The sequence below is a fragment of the Opisthorchis viverrini genome, assembly GCF_000715545.1.
Source record: "Opisthorchis viverrini unplaced genomic scaffold opera_v5_64, whole genome shotgun sequence".
Classification (NCBI taxonomy): Eukaryota; Metazoa; Platyhelminthes; class Trematoda; order Opisthorchiida; family Opisthorchiidae; genus Opisthorchis; species Opisthorchis viverrini.
In genome coordinates, this window is record NW_008751720.1 from 96,207 (window position 1) to 120,454 (window position 24,248).

The 24,248-nt window shown below is 41.4% G+C and overlaps 1 protein-coding gene across 1 annotated transcript in view; it reads left to right on the top strand.

Moving 5' to 3' along the window:
- Nucleotides 1-22,532, top strand: part of T265_04069 (hypothetical protein) — a gene marked incomplete at both ends in the record, with an annotated part of 35,705 nt that extends 13,173 nt beyond the window's left edge. The window contains 7 exons of the mRNA XM_009168715.1: nt 4,796-4,971; nt 6,660-6,702; nt 14,705-14,837; nt 14,875-14,991; nt 16,665-16,783; nt 19,065-19,110; nt 22,229-22,532. Coding sequence (XP_009166979.1) covers nt 4,796-4,971; nt 6,660-6,702; nt 14,705-14,837; nt 14,875-14,991; nt 16,665-16,783; nt 19,065-19,110; nt 22,229-22,278 — 684 coding nt within the window. The remainder of the gene's footprint in view (nt 1-4,795; nt 4,972-6,659; nt 6,703-14,704; nt 14,838-14,874; nt 14,992-16,664; nt 16,784-19,064; nt 19,111-22,228) is intronic.
- Nucleotides 22,533-24,248: the final 1,716 nt, after the last annotated feature.

Below are 24,248 nucleotides of genomic sequence, written 5' to 3' on the forward strand. Positions count from 1 at the left end.
CACTCAGCAAAAGTCTCAAAGTCACGTTGGAGCCAACGCGCGGGCGGTAGCGGTTGTATTTTAGTAAAACAAACTTTTGTACAGCAATGTGACTGATAATGATGGGAAAAAGAAGATGATACTGAGCATGAAAAAGAGCAGTTTACAAGTGCTACAACACGGCCTCAAGCAGTGGATGCCAGAGCGAACTAATACAGAGCTTCAGAAATATTATGTGATGCCTTGCCTTACAGTGCTGACTAGTAACAAAGTCCGATATCCCATAATCCTGAGGGTTTGCTTAGACCTTTGGATCATTTGGAAAAAAAGGTTGGTGGCCGCAGCCAAACTGTGACCAAGCCTGAATATACTGATGCCATTTGGAGGTCAAAGGCAAACCTTCGTAATCAGAAAACCATGTATAATAGTTGTACGAGGAATATTCCGGCTTCCTGAGAATAGTGAACTCCACTTTACACACCATTGCATGTATACTTAATTGTTGAAAAACGCGAACACCATGACTTTAAAGTGCACCGCCAATCAGAACGACTGCATATATCAGGCCCGTTTCAAACTAGGCTAATTCGTTACCCAGTTTAATTCATCAACACTTAATGATATGATCAACCAAAGCCGCACCAATAAATAGCCTATGGCACACAGCCTCTACTTATGAAGGAACAATCCTCTAAATATTAGGACCGATAAATGCCAGTGATATAAAAATGAGTAAATTAGCTTCTGAAATGTTATTTAATCAAAACACATGAGACTACGTTTAGATCGATAAATCAGGTCTTTTATTTAATATGATAAATCGCAAACAAAACTTCACAGAACCAAAGGTGGGCCACATAGTTGGACCTCTAGATAACACATCTGGAAGCGAGATATGTTAGCGAGATATCTTGCGCCACTAAAGCATGAAGAATATGGAAATGTCTACCTACAGGGTCCCTAGGTAGCTTCAGCTTAGTTCGTCTTCGTAAAACATCAATAGATTTGGCACCTTTGAAATGACTTCATTAGTCTTTCGTCTAAACCATGCATCAGGGTAGAATTCCAGGCATTTTTGTAGACGAGCAATCCTAAGTGAGGCAGCCAAACTGGTTAGATGTGGATCCGTGGTTAATATCGTTTTGGGAGAGCATTGCATACCTCATGAAGTACCACTTCGTAGCGTAAATTTGTTGTTGCGCATATAAAGGAGAGCATACATGTTGCTTTGACGGGGCGCATCAAATTTCTGGGTCGACAGAAAGGTAAGAGTATGTTTGAATAGAAACTATGAAGAGGAGCAAGTAGCTGTGGCAAGAAAAGTAGAGCAGATACGCCATAATGAATAAGTAACCGCAATTTCGGACATAGACCAAGGGCAACCAATGCATGACAGAAATGGTCTACTGAAGAGTGCTACTCCATATGTGGTCCGTTCCGCGGAAGACATTTACTTCTAATAATTCTTGACGCATAGAAGATGTCATCACTCAGTACACTCTATTATTATTACTGAAGACAATCACAGCGTTGGTACAGACACAGCTTCCATAACTATTTATTTTATCTCAACCAATATACGCAAAATTATTAGGCTGCAAACACTTAGTCTGTCCACACAAACTAGAGAAGCTATGGGTCCTTGAAAGTTTACAGTACTCCCAGGTGACACTTCACTAGCAAATTAAAAGAAGTGTGAAAGTAGTTGCAGAGACATCGGAAGTTAATGGTTCCATATTTGTCACGTGTTTTGTCCATTTTTAATTTTCGCGAGTATCCTTAGTTTCTCCAACGTATCATAAGGGCAAGTGTTTCTGTCCTGGTGTGAGATGAGCAAAACCATGAAAATTCCAGTAGATTTACTGGGTTCTATAACGTTCATATTCTATCCTCTGAAGAGACAACGTTACCCCGATCCTAAAAGTTTGCCACTAGAGTGGTGAACAGGCAGTTAAATCTTACGAATAACATCAAGGTATATTAGCGAGTTGCGTCACACCGTCCTTCATTACGGACCACATTTTTTAGTAATCGAGAAGCATCAATGCCATTTGTTTAGCATTGGTGAGCCATGGTGATCACGATATAATTTTGTTTCCAGTGGTTACGTCCAAGGCGCATTTATTATACTGCTTTATGCGCTGGGAGAATGAGCCTTTCACGGGAGCAGGTAGCTTCGTGGCCTGTCTGTTGATAGAACGGACAATAGGTTTTGTATAATACGATGAATTAGGTGCACCGCGAACTGTGAGTTCGAGGGTTACAGGACTAAGTTTTTTGTAAAATATCACCAGAAGTTATTGCAGGTCCCTTCACAAGGTGTAGGCCTAATTGTGTGGCTAGCAGTCATATTATTCGGCGAGGTCTTTAGGCGATCATAACATGAAGGACAAAATGTTTTCATCCTTCGAATGCGAAATTCTGACTGTCGACTTCATTCTCACATTCTTCATGAGGTGTTGCGTTGGCATAGATTTGTCAGTAATTATGAGTATAGGGGTTACCATATAATAAGAAATATTGAGGTTGCGTACATTTTATTTGCTATTTATAAACAGCGCGTCTTTTGCATCTCACCTAGTGGACATAAAATGTAGCATTCGTTTCTCCAGTCTCTTCCAAAGCTTCAGGATGTAATGGGCTCTATTTTAATGAAGTATGATTCCGGCAACTTCTTCATCGTTGTGTTTTGGCATTAAAGCGTAACTCTACTCTCAAACTCGTTATCAGCCAGACTGTTTCCTTAACGAAGCTGTGAATCACTTATTCTGGTAATCTAGATAAATACCGACTAATGGACAGTCTATGATAGCCAAATCCGGTACAGAATACTGACTGCGAGTTCCATTGACAAGCATGGGTCCAAGGTCCTCTTTGAATCGCCATGGTGTAAAATTTGGACAACGTGTCGTCTTTGGCGTGTCATAGAATTTACCTTCAATACTTCACAGAAACTAATGTTACGCGATTATAACTCGATGGGCGATCAAAGAACATATCGAATTTGGGCAAGATAATGAGCGAAAGTCCTACAAATACCTACAAAATATGCTCAAAAATGTAAATTTTCTAAAATTGTTGGTCACTTACGTCCGTTTACCACCAAGTAAGTGAGAATTTTGTTTCAAATTCGGTTCAACAGAGACAAGTGTGTATAAATTATAAACACTCAATATTTTTATCAGAATATTGAACACGTAACTCAGGAGTTTATTCGACTATCACAAAAATTAATTATTTGGTCTCAATTTCCGAAATCTACCTTCCCTGAATAAAATATCACCCTGATCAGGGACCACTGTTTACGTGTTTGGTTTTGCCACCAATCTGCGGATAGCCCACACTTCCGACTAAACTGTTGGCGTTGATACACGCACGCGTACGTGCGTAATTTTGCTCATAGACATGTGGTCAAGTATATACAGGAAAAAAAGCAAAGACACTTTGCTGTTGGACTTTGAGTAAAACAAGAACTGGTGCTGTGCTAGATATGATATAAGGATGCCACGTCTGTTAAATGGACAGCGACAAGTTTGGTTGATTTGTGAATACTTGCTAAAACGGCTGCTACGTTCCGCCCATGTAATAATCTCTTCTGTCTGTCATCTGTGAATGAACATATGGCTACCATAATGACCGTACTGTTTCACACCATTTTTGTCTAAAATGAGGAACTGCCACCCTATGAAACAATAAACGACAATGTCCTAGAATCTTTACCGTTCCTAGTAAAGTATGCATGAAAATTATATAAACAATGCGTATGATATTACGGGCCTGGACTATAACGAGTGGCCTAACTTTCGTAGAGATGACTCCTAAACAAGACCAAAAACGGGACTACGGCATTTGGGAAGCCATAACGGGCGTAGACTAAACGCCTGAAGACAAAGAACAATGAATGTGAGCTAGCTGGACCGTGGGTCGACAGTGAGCGCTACATCAGAGGATAATATGTATTCTCTTAAAAGTCTTCAATTCTTAAAAAAGTCTTAAAATCGTAGTAGGATGCAAATTGACAGATGGCGTGCGTACGAAAAGCGCCAATACATCTCCCAAAATCCAGGCGTATGCAGCTTAACTTGGCACCTTCCTAGAGCGCCGTACTAGCACATATAGTAATAATACTAGCAATTCTTAACTGGCTGTTCAGTTGGCTATGCTGCAGTCATCAAAAGCACCGCACTGCCAAATTGATTATCTTAGTTTCAACTACTTCCTAATGCCCGTAGTAGTTTGGTTGGAAAGAGTTGCTCATAACCACTTTGCTTCATCAGATTGTTTGGAAGGGTAGAAAGCTACTGTTTTGAGAAAGGCAAACTGAGACAGCCAAAGACTGTTCGAGAGAAACTACCCAAATAGTCTGATTTGGAGGAAAAACTGCAAACGATTACCTTACATCTCCACATGAGGTCCCCATCAAAACCGTATTTATTATGCCAAAAATAGCCACAGTATTGAAAGATGAGATCAAAAAACTTTTGTTACCACCATTTTGTATTGTCTGTATCTTTATGGGTTAACTTCGAATTTAGCGTGTAGTATGCTAGATGGCCGTTACGGATGCCGCAATAATATTCTTTCTTACAGGAATGTCGTAGAAATAGTTTATTTAAGCAATAAAAAATAAGCCGCTTTTGAACTCTCATGGTAATAAAAATTGGCTTCATTTCCAGAATTCCTACAAACCGTCCTGATGCAAGTTACGTTTGGGTTTTTTATTTCTTGTTCGGTTAAAATTTCAAAAAAAAAACTTGAGGTATACTGTTCTTGATTATTCGCTCACTGAATAGCAGTGTACGGTCTATTTTTCAAGCGTCTTCATTTGAGTTCGTCAGATGCGGAGCAGAAAAAAGCTGCAGTAACCATCCAAACTGAATATCGCCGACATCACGCACAACTTCAAACGGAGGAAGTACGCAAAGAGGTAGCAGCTGTACAAATTCAATCCTGTTATCGCGGCTATCGCACAAGAAAAGCTTTGAAAATTGGGTAAGTTATGGTAGCACCGAGATTCAATTCCAGCATTAATGATGGCTGCTTAACCAGAACTTCGTGGTCGTTTTTTACCATTCAGTAACTCGCAGACCACTTCCTCACTGTCATCAGATTGGAGGTTTCATCTGGGTAGCAGCCGCTTATGGGTAAAATTCCAAATGATGAATTTCAATCAATAAATTAATAAACCAATATATATATATATATATAACGCTATCATACCGTCGGTTATGGTGTAATCCGAAATTGGGGAAAACATATTTCCGGATCAACTGTTTGTTGCTTTCCCAAAAAGACGCTTGATAATTAGAATATGGTGCTTCCTGGGCTAGAGTATTGAACAAAAGCCTAGGAATATGTTGAGGAAATCCATAACTCATGGTAAACTCGAAGATAACCAACAAGTCACCGTTTGTGCATTCTGCGTTCATCTTATAGCCAGTTAACATTTAACTTTGTATCATTTTGATGCTAAAAGGTTGGGAAACTGCAAATCACAATCTGTTATCAGCCACATAGTAACCACAAACTTCATGCGTGAAACTTTTTTGAGGACTGTACTTTGGGTACGGGAACAGAACAATGATGCCCGGAATTTTCTTAGGCTGTTTTACTTGTCGAACTGATAAAGTCAAAGTAGCTAGCGTCTGGTCAGTGCGTCACATCGTTGAACATTTGCGTACGAAATCTCAAAATCGGTTACTCGAACCTTCTTATTGTATGCGGATGGTCAGGCATGTTTTAGACCTGACATGTGCATTGTTGTGACGCTAGTCCAATACCACTGTTCGGCACAATCAGCTTAGCCACACCGATCGCGCAGGGTGTGCGCCTCGGTATACTCTGGATTCGCTTGATGGTAACTTCGACAGGGAGAGGTATGATGAACAGCTTGCATGAGACTAAGCACAGATGAGGCCATTTTCCACCTATCTGTCCAGAGTGCCTAGCTGCCATGCCACCCGAAGAAAGCACGAGGGCTATGATACTGCCAGGTCGCCCAAGCCTAGACAGGAGAAGTCGAGAGGCCTAGGTCGAGCTCGAACCACGGACCTTCCGGCCTGTAAATTCGCGCTCTAACCACTGAACCATCTCGCCCCCCCCCACATTCACCGTGACAGGTTTGAACATTTCCCAGTCACAAGTGGACAACCTGATGGAACAAATTACTTTACGTGCAGAAGATGCTAGTGGATTTTACCTCCATGAATGTCTAGATACGTGATATTTCTGAATATCAACATTAGTGGGCTTATCGTAACAAGGCGTGTGTTTTAGCACTTGTTCTGCGAATAGTGAGCTGCGAATAGTGGCGGCTGCTGGCTTTATAAAATGGTCACATCTTGACCACCAAAAACTTGATCGTCTATCAATTTTGTCTTCCTTCTGGTGGTAAAACGCTAGAGAAATACTGAGTGGATGAAAATTTTTGAGGTGTTTTTAGGTGCCACTTGTTCTGATCTATTCGGCAGGTAACTTTCATTTCACTAAAACTGAACAGAACGATATTCCTCATCTGCCAAAAGTTTTGTGTCGATGGCACGACGTTCGAAACCACATCTCTCAACATTGTGGAAACGAATTTTATTTTCACTCTAACGAAAATGAGGTGATTTTCTTCGGGTTTCTTCCCGTAACTATGAGACATCCCATTCGTGCTTGTTTATTTGTTTTGCACTTAGAGATTCTGGACAGCAAACGTGGGCCGACGCAGGCGAATATCCAGTAAGTGATGATATCCACCCATCCTGTTCCACTTACAAAATCCCATTTACACGGATTAAGATTCTAGAACAACTTTCGGCAGCGTCTTGTTGAATTTAAATAAATTGCTTGTCAGGCGCTCCAGATTGTCCCTGCCGAGAGGTGTTATATTGTGTTTCTTTTGAATGACGCACAGCGAAAATTCGCAGCTTCCGTTTTTTTTCGAGAAGATTAACGAAAATCTTTTAGTTGGAGAATCCATCATTCGGGTAGTATTTTTAGGTTTGCACACGAAGCATAGTTCGTGTTGAAACGATAGCTCATTCTCATCTTACGTATTTCTACAGATATGTTATTCTCTTTTATGCTGTGTCATAAATCAGATAGAAACTTTCCACACAGTGTATGTCATCGCTGACTGGTAGAACATCTCGTGTAAACTCTACAACTATGGATGTGAGATTCCATGTGTAATCCCTTGTGTTTTTTGGAAAACGAAGATTCCTAGAAGATTGCTTGTCAGTTTTAGCTATTAGTGCACAGGTTATAAGTGGTTGTATTATGAATCAGGAGGTGTGTGCACTAATAACAATTTTTACTATGGTAGACATTAGTAGTTTACGGTTACTAGGTGTATCATGTATAATATAAATACAACGTTGCAAGTGGAACAATTCAACAGGTGATTTATTGTTTTGCGGATAAGTGGTGAGCTTCTCTGTGTGAAGGTCCGGACGCGGGACGTGTTTCCTCTGCATTAGAGCTGCTTGTGAAGTTCGGTTGACTTCCTGTTCTGTTTGTATGTGTGTTTTGGGCCCAGGTGTATGCCTACTTATTGCATGCACTGTGATGAGAGGGGGGTCCATTCTTGTTTGACAGTTGTGCAAACGTTAAAACAACCTGACCCGATGCGACTGAAGGTCGAAAGCATGCCACGTGACGCAGGTAACAGCATGAGCAAAATGGATGGGAAATTCCAGTGTACATGCTGTCAGTCAAGGTTGCAAGTGGGACACCTTAGTGTCACCTCATTTGTGTGTTCGTGGTGCGTGTTCTTGTAAGTGACCGCTACACAGGCACTTTAGACTGAATAGCCTGAGTGAAAGGATAAAACAAACTAAAAGGAAAAAAATATTTTAGATACATTCGGGCGCTCGCGCACAATATATACGCTGTTGCAGTCTATAAGGAACCATGCTTTACGCAAATGCTAATCTGTGTATAGAAATTCCTTTAAAAAACGTGTTCTGTTGAAGTTATTGATGTTACTAAGCTACCCTATAAGTGACAGAAGCTAACTCACGGTGCCTTCACTACTCTCCTTCACTGTTTTCGTACAGTTCTTCTGTGCATTTGCGATAACCGGCCTCCGAATAGTTACCATCTCGGGCATTGTACTTCAGGAGCCTGAGATGGCCCAGGGGTTGAGGTGCGAACTTATTGGCAGGAAGCTCTGTGGTTTGAACCCAACGCCTGCAGCTCGGCTGCACTTGTCTAGACTTGGGCATGGGAGTTACGCAGGGGAAGGATATTGCAGCTGAAGAATTATTTTTACTGTATTCTGGGTCTTTTCATCAGTGTATATAGGTCATAAGGCTTGTCGCAAGATTTTCATGTGAACGGGCTTGGGGATGCAGCTCGACCTGAAAACACTTTCGAAAAAGCCTTTAGAAGTAATATAAAGGATACACCTGCGTGATTTTATGCCTTAAAACATTTTCCTAACCACAGATGATGAGCGTTAGTATGAGGAAATCTCCGATTGGTGCGTTAGACTATTGGTTATCGTTTGTCACTCAACCTAAGCTGTGTGCTAAAACTTGATCTGTTCGCCCGGCATTTTACAAAGCTTATTCGATCGCCGTGGGTGCCAAACACCTCAATCAACAAGATATTGCGTGAATAGGTGCTTGTGAACCCCAAAATAACAGTATCAGTTTATCTGACCTCTCGATGGAGGAAACTCTCTTGTTAAGCTTCACATATTTTCGGAGAAAAGTAGACCAAAAAAGAATGACCAAAACTATTCTGGAAAGACACTTTTCTCATACGAGCGCTTTTACTCTGGCAGCGTAGTAATCGTGTTTTCTGTGAGTCTTAATACACCCCACACTGATGTAACCAAGTTCCTGCAGTATACTATGAATTGTTCGTAAGCCTGACCAATCCCTTCTTGTTTTAGTCTGCTCCGTCCCCTCAGGTCTCTGTCAAAATCTAGAGCTAATATTTTGAGTCTGTGAAATTCATGTCTTATGTAAAATTCTGTCTTCGTTTTCTTGCCATGGTAATAGTTTTGCCTACACATGGTATCCTTGTTGCACATACTAAGAGGCTTTTTTCCATCTAGACAGATTTGTGGACTAATGTCAACATAATCCACGTCTTACTTTTGTAGGACAATGGATGACGGAATCCGGTGATCCATCCAATGCTTGTTTTTATGGTCAAGTAGGCGTGACCGTCGACAAACGTCGTTTCGTTTTTTTCGCTTTAAAGCTGCAGCCCGTGTGATATCAAAAATACGGGTTATTTGACTATTTCTTGGTCATTTTTTGGCTGTCTTCTCTAGTGTGCTTCGAGCTCTTGGCCATATTTAGAACCAATATTCGTGTTTCCTTGCCAAGAAACCACGCCCATTCATTTGAGCAACTCCATTTTGTTAGGAAGACGGGAAGTAAAGGGTGAAGTGACCCAATTCAGTTTGTCACAGATATTCAACCGGAAGCAGAGAAGCCTATGTATGACTGTTCGATTCAGTTAATAGACGGATAGGAGCCTGAGAGCGTTCGAGCAACATGCACGCATGGGACTTGGGATACTTGACATCCGGGCTGCCGAAGATACAACATGCCATTGAAGTTCACTCGGCACAGCTTAGCGATAGAAGCAAACAAGGTTACGGGTTTGGTCCGCAGTATTTATCGGGGGATAGGGCCTTCATAATTGACAGTATTGGCCCAACGTCCATGTATGTAACTTCAAATGAAGAAGTTTAAGTGGCGTGACCTACAGGTGAGCAGTGGGTTAAAACGACAGTCTGATTCTTATGTTTGGTATGATTATGTTTCACACCCCGTAATATGAAACTCTGTGTCGATTAGTGTGGCGAAACCGCACTAAACTGACCAACGAACGATTTAGTCACATGGTGCTTTCAGTCTTCGTGGCAAAAGGTTTGTGCCAATGACACATCCTTTGCGTGTTTCTTGGGAATTCTGTGCACGTCTAGACAACACGCTGGATGATAGGAAAACTTTTTTAAGGAATTCTGTTACTTCTATTTTTCCCCCTTTAAACAGCCGAAAAGTAATAGCTTTTTATCAGTGATCTGTCATAATGATGTCGTAAATCGGGGTCTGTTGTATATTCCTGCATCCGTCATCCGATCATGCTTCGATCACGTTTTCCGAGAAATTTCTGAAACTAAAGGCTGGTTTGTACTGTCGCATTAGTTATGGCACTTCAATGTATCTCACCGTATAATTTTATCCACAAGTGCACCTTCGCAACGTTTTTAAATGTGACGCTAAAAGTCGAGCCTGAATCCCATGGTTCTTGTAAATCAGTAAACCCCACGAGACTTGGTGGCGATTGCTGGCCTCTGTCGAAGAATGAATCCTGGAAAACCTCGGAAGGAGAAACATTCTGAACCCTCCAGATAAGTAACGTACTGAGGTCTACGAAACATCCCGACTCACGGACATCATTTGTACCATTAAGTTGGGTTCCGTTTTCGAATCGAGATGGCTCAGTACATAAGGCGCGAACTTTCTAACCGGTTGGTCCGTGGTTCGAACCCAATTTCTGCATCTCGACCGCTTTTACCTAGGCTTGGACAACCTGCCAGTATCTCAGCCCTCCTACTTCTTTCAGGTGGAATGACAGCTGTTGCAACTGAACGATTATTTTTTATCGTCTTAAATCACCTATCTACCAATCAGAGCTGCTACATCGGCTGTCTCTCATTTGGACTGGATTTGACGGACAGTTTAGCCAATAATGTCAGATCGCTTCTTGGAACACAATGCCCTTCAAGAAATAGGATGAATTAACTTTGAGGCTCATTTGATTATATCCGAAGTTCAATTAAGCCGATGCATAAAACATAACCGTATGGGGAAACGGTTACTTACACCAGGTGTTATCGCCTTGAGGAATATTCTCCATATGTTTTGAGACCATTTGTTCTGCTGTAGAAGTTGGACAGTCGAACAGTTTCAGACGAGCATCTACGATGTGTCCGCAGGCAGTAGAATGAAACTATATTGAATCTAGCCATTTTTTCTCGACGGGGTTTGTAGGGTGGATTGAGAACGGCGGGAATAAGAAGTGTTACAAAAGTCCTGGGCATGTATTTCTTCCTGGGAATTATTTCGCCCAGACCCAAGGCCATGTATCCTACCAATACCAGAAAGCAGTTCAGGAAACTGTCAGACTGTCTCTGGGATCAAATACGGTTTCCACACTACGAAGCATCACCAGTTTAGTTGGGCGTCCATATTTTGTTCAGGTTTTTGAACATCACTGGAACGGTGCGTGTGCTTCAATTAACGTGAGTAACCGAAACAATGCACTTAGACCGTTTCATATTCAAGCAGTCTTTAAAATTTGGAGGTTTCTAATATGACTGCTTGAAGCATGAAGTGAGGACTCCGAAAGATATGGATCAATAGGGACTTCTGATTATTTTGCTGGGAATTCATCCTGCTGGAGCTCACAGATGATCTTCATTAGGCATGAGTTTGCAATATCAATTTCTATCCATTCGAGAACGCACTTGTTGAAGAATTCGTGCTCATATTCAGGGGTTATAAAACTTATGTGAAAATTTTAAAGTGCACCTGTAACAGCACCTAAACTTTTTCTATAGATTCAAGAAAGGGGAACGGAATGTTGAGCTATATTTTAGGCGGTACCTTTGGCGAGCAAACATTCCGGCCGTTTCCGCTAGTGTACTGGGGCTCTGGAGTTGGGGAAGATTCTCTCTTACGTTTGCATTCACATGATGTTGGAAAGCATCGGTCAGGACAGAATCACACTATTGAATGTTCTTTGGTACGTATTCTAATGCCACTTCTCTTGATGCCACATACTCCTGAAATGAAACATTGTCTCCTACCCGTGTGGTGGCTAAGGAGAGAGCAAAAACCGTCAAAATTGCCATTTATTAACACTTGTCTGCTCCAGTTTCTTGTGGCAAACCATAATCGGCTTTCTGGGTGTTATCAGGAACAGTCGAGGCGTCGCCATTCGCCTGTGTAGGAAAAAGTTTAAGCCTGTTGTTACGCTGATTGAGCATGATGTTTCCGCATGAAGTTTCTTACCCAGTGGCCGTTGACCGAAATCGGGCCACGTGACTAACTGTCCCCTTGGTTTGCCTGCAACGTTCTAAGGCAGTGATTGGATGGGGATTGTAAACCAATCGTGTCCTAACAAGCTAACACCAGTGGCCTTAAGTAACCTGTTTTTTCTATGGTCCTATCACTTTCGTTCGGTAAGTTTTACTTTATTGTGCAGGAACTTGAATTCAGATGTATTTAACGACTAATGCATCTACTAAATTTACATCGTCTCCTGGTTCGATAAAGGACAACTGGTCTACTGAAGTTCTCAACCAGCAACCAGTAGCTGAATGATGAAACCCTGGTCGTATATTATGCCACACAAGCGAAATTATTTCAATAAAAGACTCACGACGATAGAACCTTGCGTGAGAATATTGTTCGGAATGAAAAACACCCCAAAAATTTACTCCATTTCAAGCGAAATATACTACTGGTCCGAAAAATAGGAGCTGTGGCATTCTGGTGGAATAAATCCCGTTAGTGCTATTAAATATGCTCCTCGTCTTAGGCTGTTGGTAATCTCACGTTTGTAATGTAGCTATAACCAAGTATGCCGTTTACCAGGCAACTTACTTTTTTCAAGAGATTCCCGCATAATATAACTAAATGAAACCAATTTGCGCAAGTCCTAACAGGAGATCGCGGTTGTTTTGACCACTACCTTAGTTTTATTAGTGAAAATTCCACGTGATTTTGTCAAAATACATGGTCAAGGTGAGTGGAATGTCTATTTTGAAATTGCGTCTGGACGGCAGGGCAGGCAATGACAGTTTTACCGAAGAAGTTGCTGTGATATCGATCAAGCCAGTGTTATTTTGCTCCTTATTGTGACAATTGTGGGGACCTAGAGTAACAGTGTAGCATCGATCGCAATTGATTATTGCGGTCGCCCTACGCCTGGAAAAGACTGGCTGTCGCATGTGCCTTAAAGTCCAATCCCAAACATTGTTGGGATTTCTAACCTGCGCTTGTCATACGTATTCAGCGTGGTTTCGGTTTGTTTGGGGAACAGCTTTCACAAGGGTTTTATTTAGATTTGTTGCGACTGCCTTAGTCAGCAAGAACGATGGATACTGCCATCTTGGTGACTGAGCAGAGCGCCCATGTTGGACTACCAAGCCCGGAAGAGGCACTGTTGTCTGGTAAATTCGGAGTCGATGCTCGCTGTGTGCATTATAGGGAAGGACATCTTCAATTATTTATTGGTCCTTCTCTGTCTCTGGCTAGCAAAACTAATTGGAAGCTGATTAGAGGTTAATTGGGTCATACGACAGTCAGCTACTAATGGAGGGCCTCAACTTATGAGTGCTCTTCAATCCGGTGTATGCAACTTGGCTCCGATCAGGCTGTTTTGCGGGCTTGTTTATTAATCAGCTTTGTTTAAAAACTACGCACGTTGAACATGAGGGTTTCGTTGACCAGCCTTAACGAGTACCAGAGGTTCAGCAGTACTGAATTCGATCTTTCTAAAATTCCACAGGCACGTTGATGACCAAGATTCAGTTCATTTCAGTTTATCAGGTGTAGATGAGATATAGTTGAGCATAGGAGTAGTAACCTAACAAAGGAGCAATGCTAAACCATTCGTGCTGCTTGAAGAACCGGAGAACTATACAGCTGCTTGGTGAAGGCGATAGTTTTTGTGCATCGAAGTCACTGACTGCCTAGTCGAGTAAGTTCTAACAGAGTTATTAACAATTTATGAGTTCAGTCCCATCCGGGGAAATGTAAGTTTTCGAATCCATTGAACTCACTGATTACTGCTTTCATACTTCGTTACCAGATCACTGACTGCCCACCTGCTTTTTGCTTTTACTCAATAAAGACATGGACCAAAAGAGTTCCTCAAGGCATACGGTTCGCTGACATGCAATGTATTCGTTCTAACTACTGTAATCTACGGGACGTGAGCTGTTCATCCATTGCTGGAGGGTTCCTTCCTCCCAAAGCCATCTACTCTACCCAAGAATTGCTAAGCTGATGTTCGCACCAGCCCCGGTCAATAGTTCGGAGTCAGTGATGTTGAAACACCATGTTTCAATGCATCCTGCGTACGAGGAGGTCGAATGCTTGATCCATAAGTGGGGTAGAATAGACTGCTCTTTCCCCTGGACAAATGAACTGTCACGTCACCTCCACTGGTGTCGCAGGTTGATAAAATCTGTCCCAGTCTTCCCGATTCTACAACTAATCTATTTTCCATCCATTCCACAGGAACTTGTAAAAGTGCCCAGGTAAATGATTTCATCTGCTACGCCAACTGACCGGTCTGCAAGCATGAAGCTTGAGTGTGATCCCACTACGTTTTGCAGCAGCAGTCTGGAGCGCTAACTAAACCACGCAGCAAAATTATCAAAGCTTTTTAGAACGGATTACATTTCTAAACGGTATGAACTAAAGCGACCAATATCCTCTGAGTACCCAGTGTCTGAGCGAACATCACGTGGTAAACATTTTACGGGTTCATTTCGATTTGTTGCGTGAACGATTTTCAGTTCAGTTTCTCTTTCAGCTGTCCGCACCATGTTACATTGAGTCGTGGTGTTACATAGGGCTGACCTGCAATGTGTTTGATCAGTGCAAGCTTTATTCGTTGTCAGTTGTGCTGAACAAACAAGTACCTGTTCTTTATAACTACACTTACAAGGGTTAACTGTTTCACTAATTCATGTTTACAGCGTGAGTGCAAGAGAGCAGATAACTTCATTTCCGACGAAGAGGCCTCACCAGAGGCAAGTATACAGACACAGTCGGAAGATTATACTCTCGAAAAATCCTATCAAGACCAAAGTCCAGGAACCGAAAGAAGTGGTAAGTAAACAAAACAAAATATCCCCTCATATCATAGATTATATCCCTGCCTCACTAACTGAGGAACCGGAGGCAAATCTGACCCAAGTAAATACCACAGAAGAAGCATCGAAATCCCAGGTTTCTCCATTCACAGACCAAAAGAATTCCACAGGTAACCAAGCCTGAAATATTACTTCAAGTCATAGACCCTTCCAATTTTGCACAGACACAAGACGAAGCGTCTGAATCCAACGTTCAAATAGAATCGTGTCCAGAAGGCGACGAGACTTCCGCATCAGAACAAATCACGGAAGACTGTTAACAAAGTAAGTTTCCGAAAGTTCGCAGTTAACTAGATCAACCGAGTAAGGACTGTTTTAAAAGCAAATATTATTTTCCATCTAAAGCTAAACGCTGTATTGGGTTTTTCTTTTTCAATACTAGTCTAAAAAATCCTATTTTTTAGACGAATATAGCTAATTCGTTGCATCATAGTCTTCGTAATTTGATGGCACTAAAATTTTCTTCTTTTCATGGGTTTATTATTAGAATAGCATATATGTATTCAGAGTAAAGTAACAGTAACAAATGAGGTTCATTCTAATTGAAATTTCAATAAGGGTGTTCGCGTTTTCGAAAAATTTCGCGCTAGCACGCAGAGAAGTAACAAGTTTGCTCACTTTAAGTGAACGTGACCATTACCTTACGGTCCAAAATGATCCACTCGTGAGTATTACTGTGGACTGCATTAAAAATGACAAATGCAAAGGAGTGATGGTATCTTGAAAAACCTTACCGCGTGAGGCCTCTCCTTCCTCCGTTGAGCATGAAATGATCGGATGCATGTACCCTTGGTCGGCAGTTTCAGGCTATTAGCCATTTGGCCATGAGCCAGCCAACCGTTTTGGACAACTTTGTACCGATTATTAGAGGTGAAAATTAAAAATTCGGACTACTTTTCTGCGGAAGAATGAAATGTCCCTTTTTTATGGTCGAATACGCCGAGTTATTCGTGTTCCTTTTGACATGATGCTAAGAAAAACCCGGAAACATTATATTGTTACTGGGGGCAAAAATCGATGTTGGAATTTGTTTTGGACTACCAAGAAAAACGGTATGTCAGTGAAGAACACTCATAAACGCAAACTGAACACTGGATGGCTAATAGACACAGCTTCCAACAAACCAGGGTCCACAGACAGTGGCAGTGTATTGCGGAAGCAGAACCATCGTTTGCTGAAAAGACAGGTGGTTACACTTTAACCTGGAAGAAGGAAATTAAATCGATTAAGAAACGTCTAGGTACCGTCCGTGAGACTTGCCTTCCAGAAGAGAGTTCATGTGATTCAGCCTTCGCACATTTAGAGAAGCTGCAATATATGGCCGCTAATCGATACCAGTGGCACTCTTGTTGCCAGATACTATTCATATTGTAAGAACGAGTGTCTGGAGGTGTGGAATTCTCGAAGTGAGTGTGGTTGGCTAGCACCAATTCCGTTTCCCACCCATCTTTATTATTCTCTCTAAATAAATTATGGTTGTAAGGCAACAATCATTGGTTTTGAACACTGATGTTGTGTTGTTGACAACGATCTAGAGTTTATCCGGATTCCTGAGATCAATCAATACGGCTGCTTTCAGGATTTGTTGATTTCACTTTATTTCCTATCGGTCACAGTTGCATCATACATTTGTGTATCACTGTTATACAACTGCTCTAAAATACTTCACAATCCAGTGCCATGACACTAGATATTCTATCCCCATAATGAATCCACTAACCCCCAATGGAACGAGTTTTTAAGGCTAACTGTAATTCACAGTGATACCGCCTATCCTTTTCAGAAATGTCCTCAGAAGTTGACATCAATTTGGAAGATCCTGAAGTTGAAAAGGCTGCACTGAAAATTCAAGCCCACTACAAAGGCTTTAAAAGTTGTAAAAAACAGACTGCGTCGGACCCCGTGTGTTATTGCTCGTAAACATGCCCATTTTGTTGCCCCAGTTGTTGTCAACCTATTCCTTGTTGTGATAATGTATCACAGCACACAAAACCTGCGCCGTCTCATTCATATGCAATCGCAAAGATGTTTACCACAAGAGTGAAACGTGTCTGCTCTATCAAGTTAAATATGGTTCCATCCCGCGACGCAGTGTATGAGGATTTAGAGATAAAAGTGCGTAACCTATAGCGGGTGGGTTGACGATATATGGATTCCCGCTGTCTTTAACTCCGAGCGTTTGAGACTACCGTAGTCGTTTGCCAGGAGACGCTTGAGGTGCCACAAATTTCTTCTGGCTAATTGCACCTTATTAAGGGTGCAATTTCCTAAAAACTCATCAGATAGAGCAGCATTTAAAGCTTTGTTTTGTATTTTGCACAAACTTTTAGAGTAGGCACGGGTTTTTTCTGAGCACGGTGCTCCAATCTGAGCTGCGTACATCAGTCGCAAATGCGAAAAAGCAGCCAAACTAGTGAGTTTTACAATGAGGTATCGATTAAGGGAGGTTCATTTTTTTACCTGCAAACCGTGAGGAAATCGCAATATGTTGCAGTTCCCTCATGTGTTTCATTAGAGAGCAGTCTCCGTTGGTTATCACGAGCAGGCAGTCCTGATCTTTGGTTCGAAGAACCTGATCTTCAATGATCTGCTGAGAGGAATCTTGTGGATACCTGATATCAGATTGAAATTCGCTTCTTGCATAAAGTACAACCTCCCGTAATTGTGGTTTTAACTTACTTCTGGGTTACTCTGATAACAACAACCATGACCATATCTTCGAATGCAACGTCTGTCCTTCTAGTGACACCCTTTTTTCCGATCCAACAAGAAAAACATTCTCTGTCCTGTTAGTTGTTCGGTGCATTGCATTTAGCAGGCCAGTTTTGAAGAATACCACCTTTAGAGAGGCGACGTACCTCTTCAGAAACTCCGTGGGCAGAGAATGAGCTTTCCGTCTAACTTAGCACTGTACTTTAATTTCAAGTTTGGGATTGTTTTCTTCTCTGCTAACTGAAGTTCTGTAATTCTGATTGGGTAAAGATGAAGAACATCTACGATGCTCGGATATAACTCACTATTGAGATTGCAGTAGTCGAAATTACTTAGCACTGTACTTTAATTTCACGTTTATGATTGTTTTCTTCTGTGCTAACTGAAGTTCTGTAATCCTAATTGGGTAAAGAGGAAGAACATCTACGATGCTCGGATATAACTCACTATTGAGATTGCAGTAGTCGAAATTTGATTACGTCTTCCTGATTTCACGGGCCTGAATTGATCCATCAAACATCTGGAATCCTTTCTATAATCCTGGAATTTCCTTTTTTCCTTAGCCCTTACCAATTCATATGCGACTTCTAAAGCATCCGTGGTTGGTGCCGCTCTCAATGACTAGCTGCATTGTCTTCTCCATGAGTGTGCTGCATCAGAAGGGCATAGTATTCCTAGTCTCTGCCTTGTGAATGTCGACACTGATTGACCTTTCTTGTGTAGGCCTCTGTTTGGTTTACACTGGCACAGTAGTCAAGTTTCCTTGAAGTTAAATATAGCTTCATAAAGGTTGCTAAAAACTTTTCGACAGCCCATGACCGGTTTCGCCCTTCTTGGGGTTTATCAGGTAGGCGCAGTCCCCGAGTTTCCGTCAACTTCATGTTCTACTTGAACCCAAATTGGACTGTTTTCGAGAAAAACACTCATTTGCAAATCAGTTTGGTTTTCACGAGAGACAACCGAATCTCTTGTTTATGATATTCTACAACTGCGCCTACCTGATGAGCCCCAAGTAGGGCGAAACCGGTCGTGGGCTGTCGAAGAGTTTTCAGCAACCTTGTGAGTAGTTTCCTTTATGAAAATATACTCCGATTTCTCGAATATCGTGCCAACTGAATCATGAGGCGCCTGTGTGCAGCGCATTCAGTTGTAGAATGTCATAAGCGAAAGTTTCAGTTGAGTCTCTCGTGAAAAACAAACTGATTTGTAAATGAGTGTATTTCTTAAATATACCTTCTTACTTGTACCCTCTACACAGTTCCTGTACTGTATCCAGCCAGCCAAAAGCAGACAGTAGAATTGTTCCATCCTTCTGACTGGCGGAATATCTTCACTGCTCGACACACTAACTATTTTCCCAGAACTATGCTTTGTTGTCAGTGAATGATTTGTCTTGTGTGTGCTTTGTTGTACATTCTTCTCACCCTAATGGCTTCGTGAAACCGTCACCGGCTTGTTTTTATCACTCCAGAGTTCTGAAGCAAAAGTTCAGAAACCTGCTAGCTTGGAATCAAACGGTAGGTTTAAATGTCTTTAGTTCATCCATAGTTGCTCTTCCTAAGATTCCCGCATATCACATTTTACCAGAGCTGGTATAAACCTGGCTTCAATACGGATGATCAATGGGGATATACTGAAGAGATATGCATACATAAACTACACCGATGACATCGTCTATATTCTTCAGTTCACGCTGTGCCATGTATTCTATCCTTCCTTTGATCTTCTTTCCGTATGGAGTCGCTCCGTTCCGAAGCTGACTACACTTAAAAATCTAAATATCCGTAGATTTATTTTTTTAGTAAACACTTTCAGTGAACTTTTGATAGCGATTAACGGACAACCACTTGAACTGGTTCAAAAAATATTAAGCAGGGTTCCTCTGATTGACAACATCGTTGGTCGGCTTTGTAACCCGAGCTCGGAACAGTCCTACATTAATCATTTCAGAAATCAGTGGTACTCCTCTTCCGGAAGTCAACCACATTTCTGTCATCACCCCCAACCTCTTTGATCTGAGTCCCACACTGCTCAGTCCACCAAGCATATAAAGACCACGTGTATTATTACTCCAATTTTCTGACAGAGTTTGCCCAAATCTAACGATTATACACTGCACACCTAGCTGATTTACAGTAACTTGTCTTTGCAATTCCGGTGGGAGACGGGGATTCTGATTAAACATGGTTAAACAGCGAACCACTGACGGTTACGTTTGATGTGTCACCGGTGTGATTGACATAAAATTGATCAAGCATTGTCGTTCCTGTTTCATATCTACGTGTTTATTGATTGCAAAGGCAGTTAAATTGAACTAATACTATCAGGTGCAAAGAAAACAACACTACTGACGATGAGGAAGTTTTTAAGAACATCATGCTCACAAACCCCGAAATGAATACTACACTGTAGTATTCCAACAAGCTGTATAGGATGAGTGTTTTCTGTGACGTGACAATGCTAATAGATAAATACCACTCATTAGTTAAGAGCTCGAAATAGACGACGATGTTGAAAAATTTGTCAAATTAATGGGAAGCTGTAGAAGAACAAACAACGAAAAAATATGCCTTAGGTTTGAAACTTTGAGTCTAGGTTTGGGGCATCCAAGCACCAGATTGTACTTTCATCTGATTAGCCTTCAACCCTCGAAGAGGACTTGATATGACAAAGCCACGGACTCGAATCTTACCTGATGTTTTTCTTCGTAAAGACCCGAAGACATCTCTCATTCCTGCTCTCATCGGTACTAATTAGATGGATATAGAAAAATCGAATCCTTGGATGTGGGTACCAGGCTCTTATTATCTGTGTTTGCACCGTTTTTTCGCCGTACTCTCTAGTTTTATGAATGAGGCTACAGTCTACTTCCATATAAAATGTGTGTTCACTTTTTTGTTGTTGCAATGCAATGTGCATTTCAAGCTGTAATACTGTTCCATGATATCTTCAGCATCCACGAAACAGTCATGATCACATGTAAGTCCTGATTGTTATGGCACGTACTATTTCCATCTTGAAACGTAAAATGCTAATTAACTGATAAAGGGGTTCGTATGGTTGAAAAACGAGGGGGACTCCGTCCAGCTTTCTGCTCCTGGCCTGCATATATTCCACGATTATCAACGCGGCATCCATCTACGTCATCTCCCCATTGTGGTACTTCCTAGTAGTCGTGGTTTAATAACGTCAACAAATTGTTTTGTCTCCGTTTTCAAAGGGGGACCTTTGCAAGGACGCACTTTTCCATTGTACAACTTCTGGTTCTGAGCATTTGGCGCCAGATGCCTTACAAACCTTCGTTGTTTCATTGGATTTATGTATGAATGTATGAACAGTCTTTTATGCATGAACAGTGTGTATGCATGAACAGTCTTGAGGCTGTTGACTTTAAGGTATCCCGATGTACCGGTCTATTTTGCTAAGCTGCCATCAATTTGTTCAGCGTATTTGCACTCATTTGTTTAATCATACCCATCGTGAAAAGTTGCTTGACTCAGCTTGATCACATAGTACGGAACAATGATGTGGATGGTGAAGTAGTACTGGAAAGTGGGTATATTGAGATGCTGGGGAAGACTTCACACATACGTGAGAGGTCCCCCCAGAAACTAGCTGTAGTGTTTCACAAAGCATCGCTCACAGCTTCAACCAGTAAGCTTTAAGATAAAAAGATAATCACTTAACTGTAGCACCCTGGCTGCCATGCCACCCGAAGGAAACGCAAGGGCTGTGATACTGCCAGGTTGCCAGAACCTAGACAGGAGAAGTCGGGATTCAGAGGTCGGGTTCGAACCACGGATCTTCCAGTCAGTTAATTCACGCCCTAACCACTGAACTATCATACCATGGTGGACTTTAAACCGGTGCTCCCTCACACTACACTGCTACGCCTATCCACTTAACTACATTTCTCAATTCAGGAATGTGTGTAGAAAATAGCGCTTTGAAGCAGCGGTTACCGAACATTTGAATCTCACTCGTTTGATTTCACACGGTGAAAAACTCTCAGATAATGTCCTCATTTAAATCAACAAAATGACCATTGTAACTTAGAATTTCTATCATTTGTATGGGTGAATTAGAATTTGCAATTAATAGTGGAATGGAAATTTGGAAGTGCCTTCGATGACGCCGTAATGTCTACTCTTTGAAGAACAGTATCCCTGTTGGCTAACACACGTAAATCTCCCAGTGTTCTAAACAACTTTCTCCACTGCTAGTGAACCATGTGCAGTCTTCAAACTTTCAGGTCCTAAGAACCTTACTCGGATTCAAGATGAAGTTAATAAGATCTTCATTATACAACGTTGTGTTCTACAATCCAGAAACCATTAATTTCACCTTTTATTAGGGTCCACATCTGAATACCCGAGAGCTTGGACGACATGGCTCAATCATTATATGGATAAAAAACGTCTGATCACGTTTATTATAACTGATAGAATCAGCTGAATCCTGATTAATGTGCAATGTAATGTAGACGATTATGAAGACGATTGTTGCCAACTACTTGTAATTCTATCCTTTCACTATATCCCACCTTGCTCCGTTTGCGATTTTCGTGTGTTCAATTTTTATCTGCATAAATTCTGACTGCCACATTTTAACGACAATTTCATTTGTTTATTTCAGATCTTTTCGGTTCTGGCACACAGTTCCTCCCACAATCGATATTCTTTTGACTCCATTTTAAGCATACATGTCCGTCTCGTTTCCAAAGTCATTTATTATTTTGTGTACGTCTATTCACACTGAACTTCATCTGAAAATGTTTTCAACTCACTGGGTAACTTAACTACTGCATTGTTTCCAGACAAACGCATCTCATCTATTGATATTGCTGCCTCGACTACCAGCATTATTTTGCTCTGCATTTGTAGTATAACCTCTTTATGTGTCAGTCTATAGTATTAGAAAGGATTTAGTCTCGTGTCAAATAAATAATTAATATTACACTTTAGTTATCACAACTTCCAATGGGGAGATTGCATTCAGGTGATTGAAAGTATAAACTAGCGTTCCACTTTGAAGTCCGCGCGGCTATATTTGCCCAAGGGCGGTTGATGTGCTTTTGCTTGACAAAGATAAAAGTTGGATGACGTCCAAAATCACTACAAATACGGGGTTCATAGGATTTTCGTGTTAAAAAAATATCCATCAGTTCTACTTAATTTTGTTAGGCAGTTCCTCCGTATTAGCTAATTCACAGTTTTTCCTACCCACATTTGGACATCCACTCGGTTTGGGGTTTTCACAAGTAGGCAACTACCTCTTCGATCAAACTTCTTTTATGAGGCCTATCCGCGAGTGTTTGAGCAAGAGGCTATATTAGTTTTAGCCTGAAACAAAGGGTATACCACAGTTCCATAATTGGTTAACTGTCCCCCAAGAGAAAACATTACAGCGGTAATTCAGTTTGCTACACAAAGACCCCTGATGTTTCTAGCACTACCTCACTCAGTCGGTTATGCCACTACGCGCAAACTCATCAGCGATAATCTTGAAAAATAGCCATTTTTGGACATGTGACGCAGTTGCAGCACGCATCAAAGCCACAGAAGCCTGACACTTGGTTGAAGCGACAAAAAGTAAATTATACTTTCCCTGGTAGCGGTGTTTATGATTTTGTTACACAAGTAAGTTGCATCTAAACCACGTTCTTTAGAATGATCCGATTGGTAAGAGGGCTTAGAAGTTCTGGTCCAAAGTCGGCTCGGACATTGCTAAAAAGATTGAGCGGCATGTGGTGGATAATAGGGAAACTTTTAAAGTCAGACAACAACGTATAGAAATAGTGATATAATCCGACGTTTCCAGCACTGTAGGCCGTTCTTTGGAACCAGCCAAAGTAGCACATGGATTGCTCGTTTGATCCAGAGGACAGAAAACGTCAACAAACATGCAGACATATTGCTAAGGCACCAATATATCTCACTTTTTGTGTGTCACTGAATTTGGTGCCACACCCCGCGATTTATATAACCCGTTATATCACCTTCGTCCGTCACTAGAAAAATCAAAGTTTTGTGTGTCACTGCATTTGGCGCCACACCCCTTGATTTGTGTAACCAGTTATGTCACCTTCGTCCGTCACTAGAAAAATCAAAGGATATTAATTAGGCTTCTCCAGTTGCAGAGTGCTCAGACGCATGTGATAAGTTCCTCCTATCGAGAAGACCATTTTGTGTTCCCTGTTGGCGTTTCCCTGTGGATGAAGTACTGCATCGACCACTGATAAAAAAATTATTTTAAGATGAAGAGACCTCAAATGACTGCCTGAAAATCAAAGTGAGGTTGAATCAGCTGACAGCTGTAGCATATGTATACATGAATTTTGACAATTTTACACCAAAATTTCACTGATCATTCCGAGTTCTCAACGATACGTTATTCATGGATAACCTCTCCTCTTCGAACGTCCGTGCGAGTAATTATGATAAATTCGAGTGTGTGACTACAGTTCAGGCTGTTGGAAGCCATTTGTTAGAAATAGTTCAAGTTATCGAGTTTGGAAATTACCAGGCCATTGAGAGTACAAACCAACTTCGTACATCGCATACACAACGCTCACCATTTTATTGGTCTGGATTTGGGTGGTAACAGCCCCTGCGTTTCTGTGTTTGAACTTCAACTTCGCCCGTTGTAACAGTGA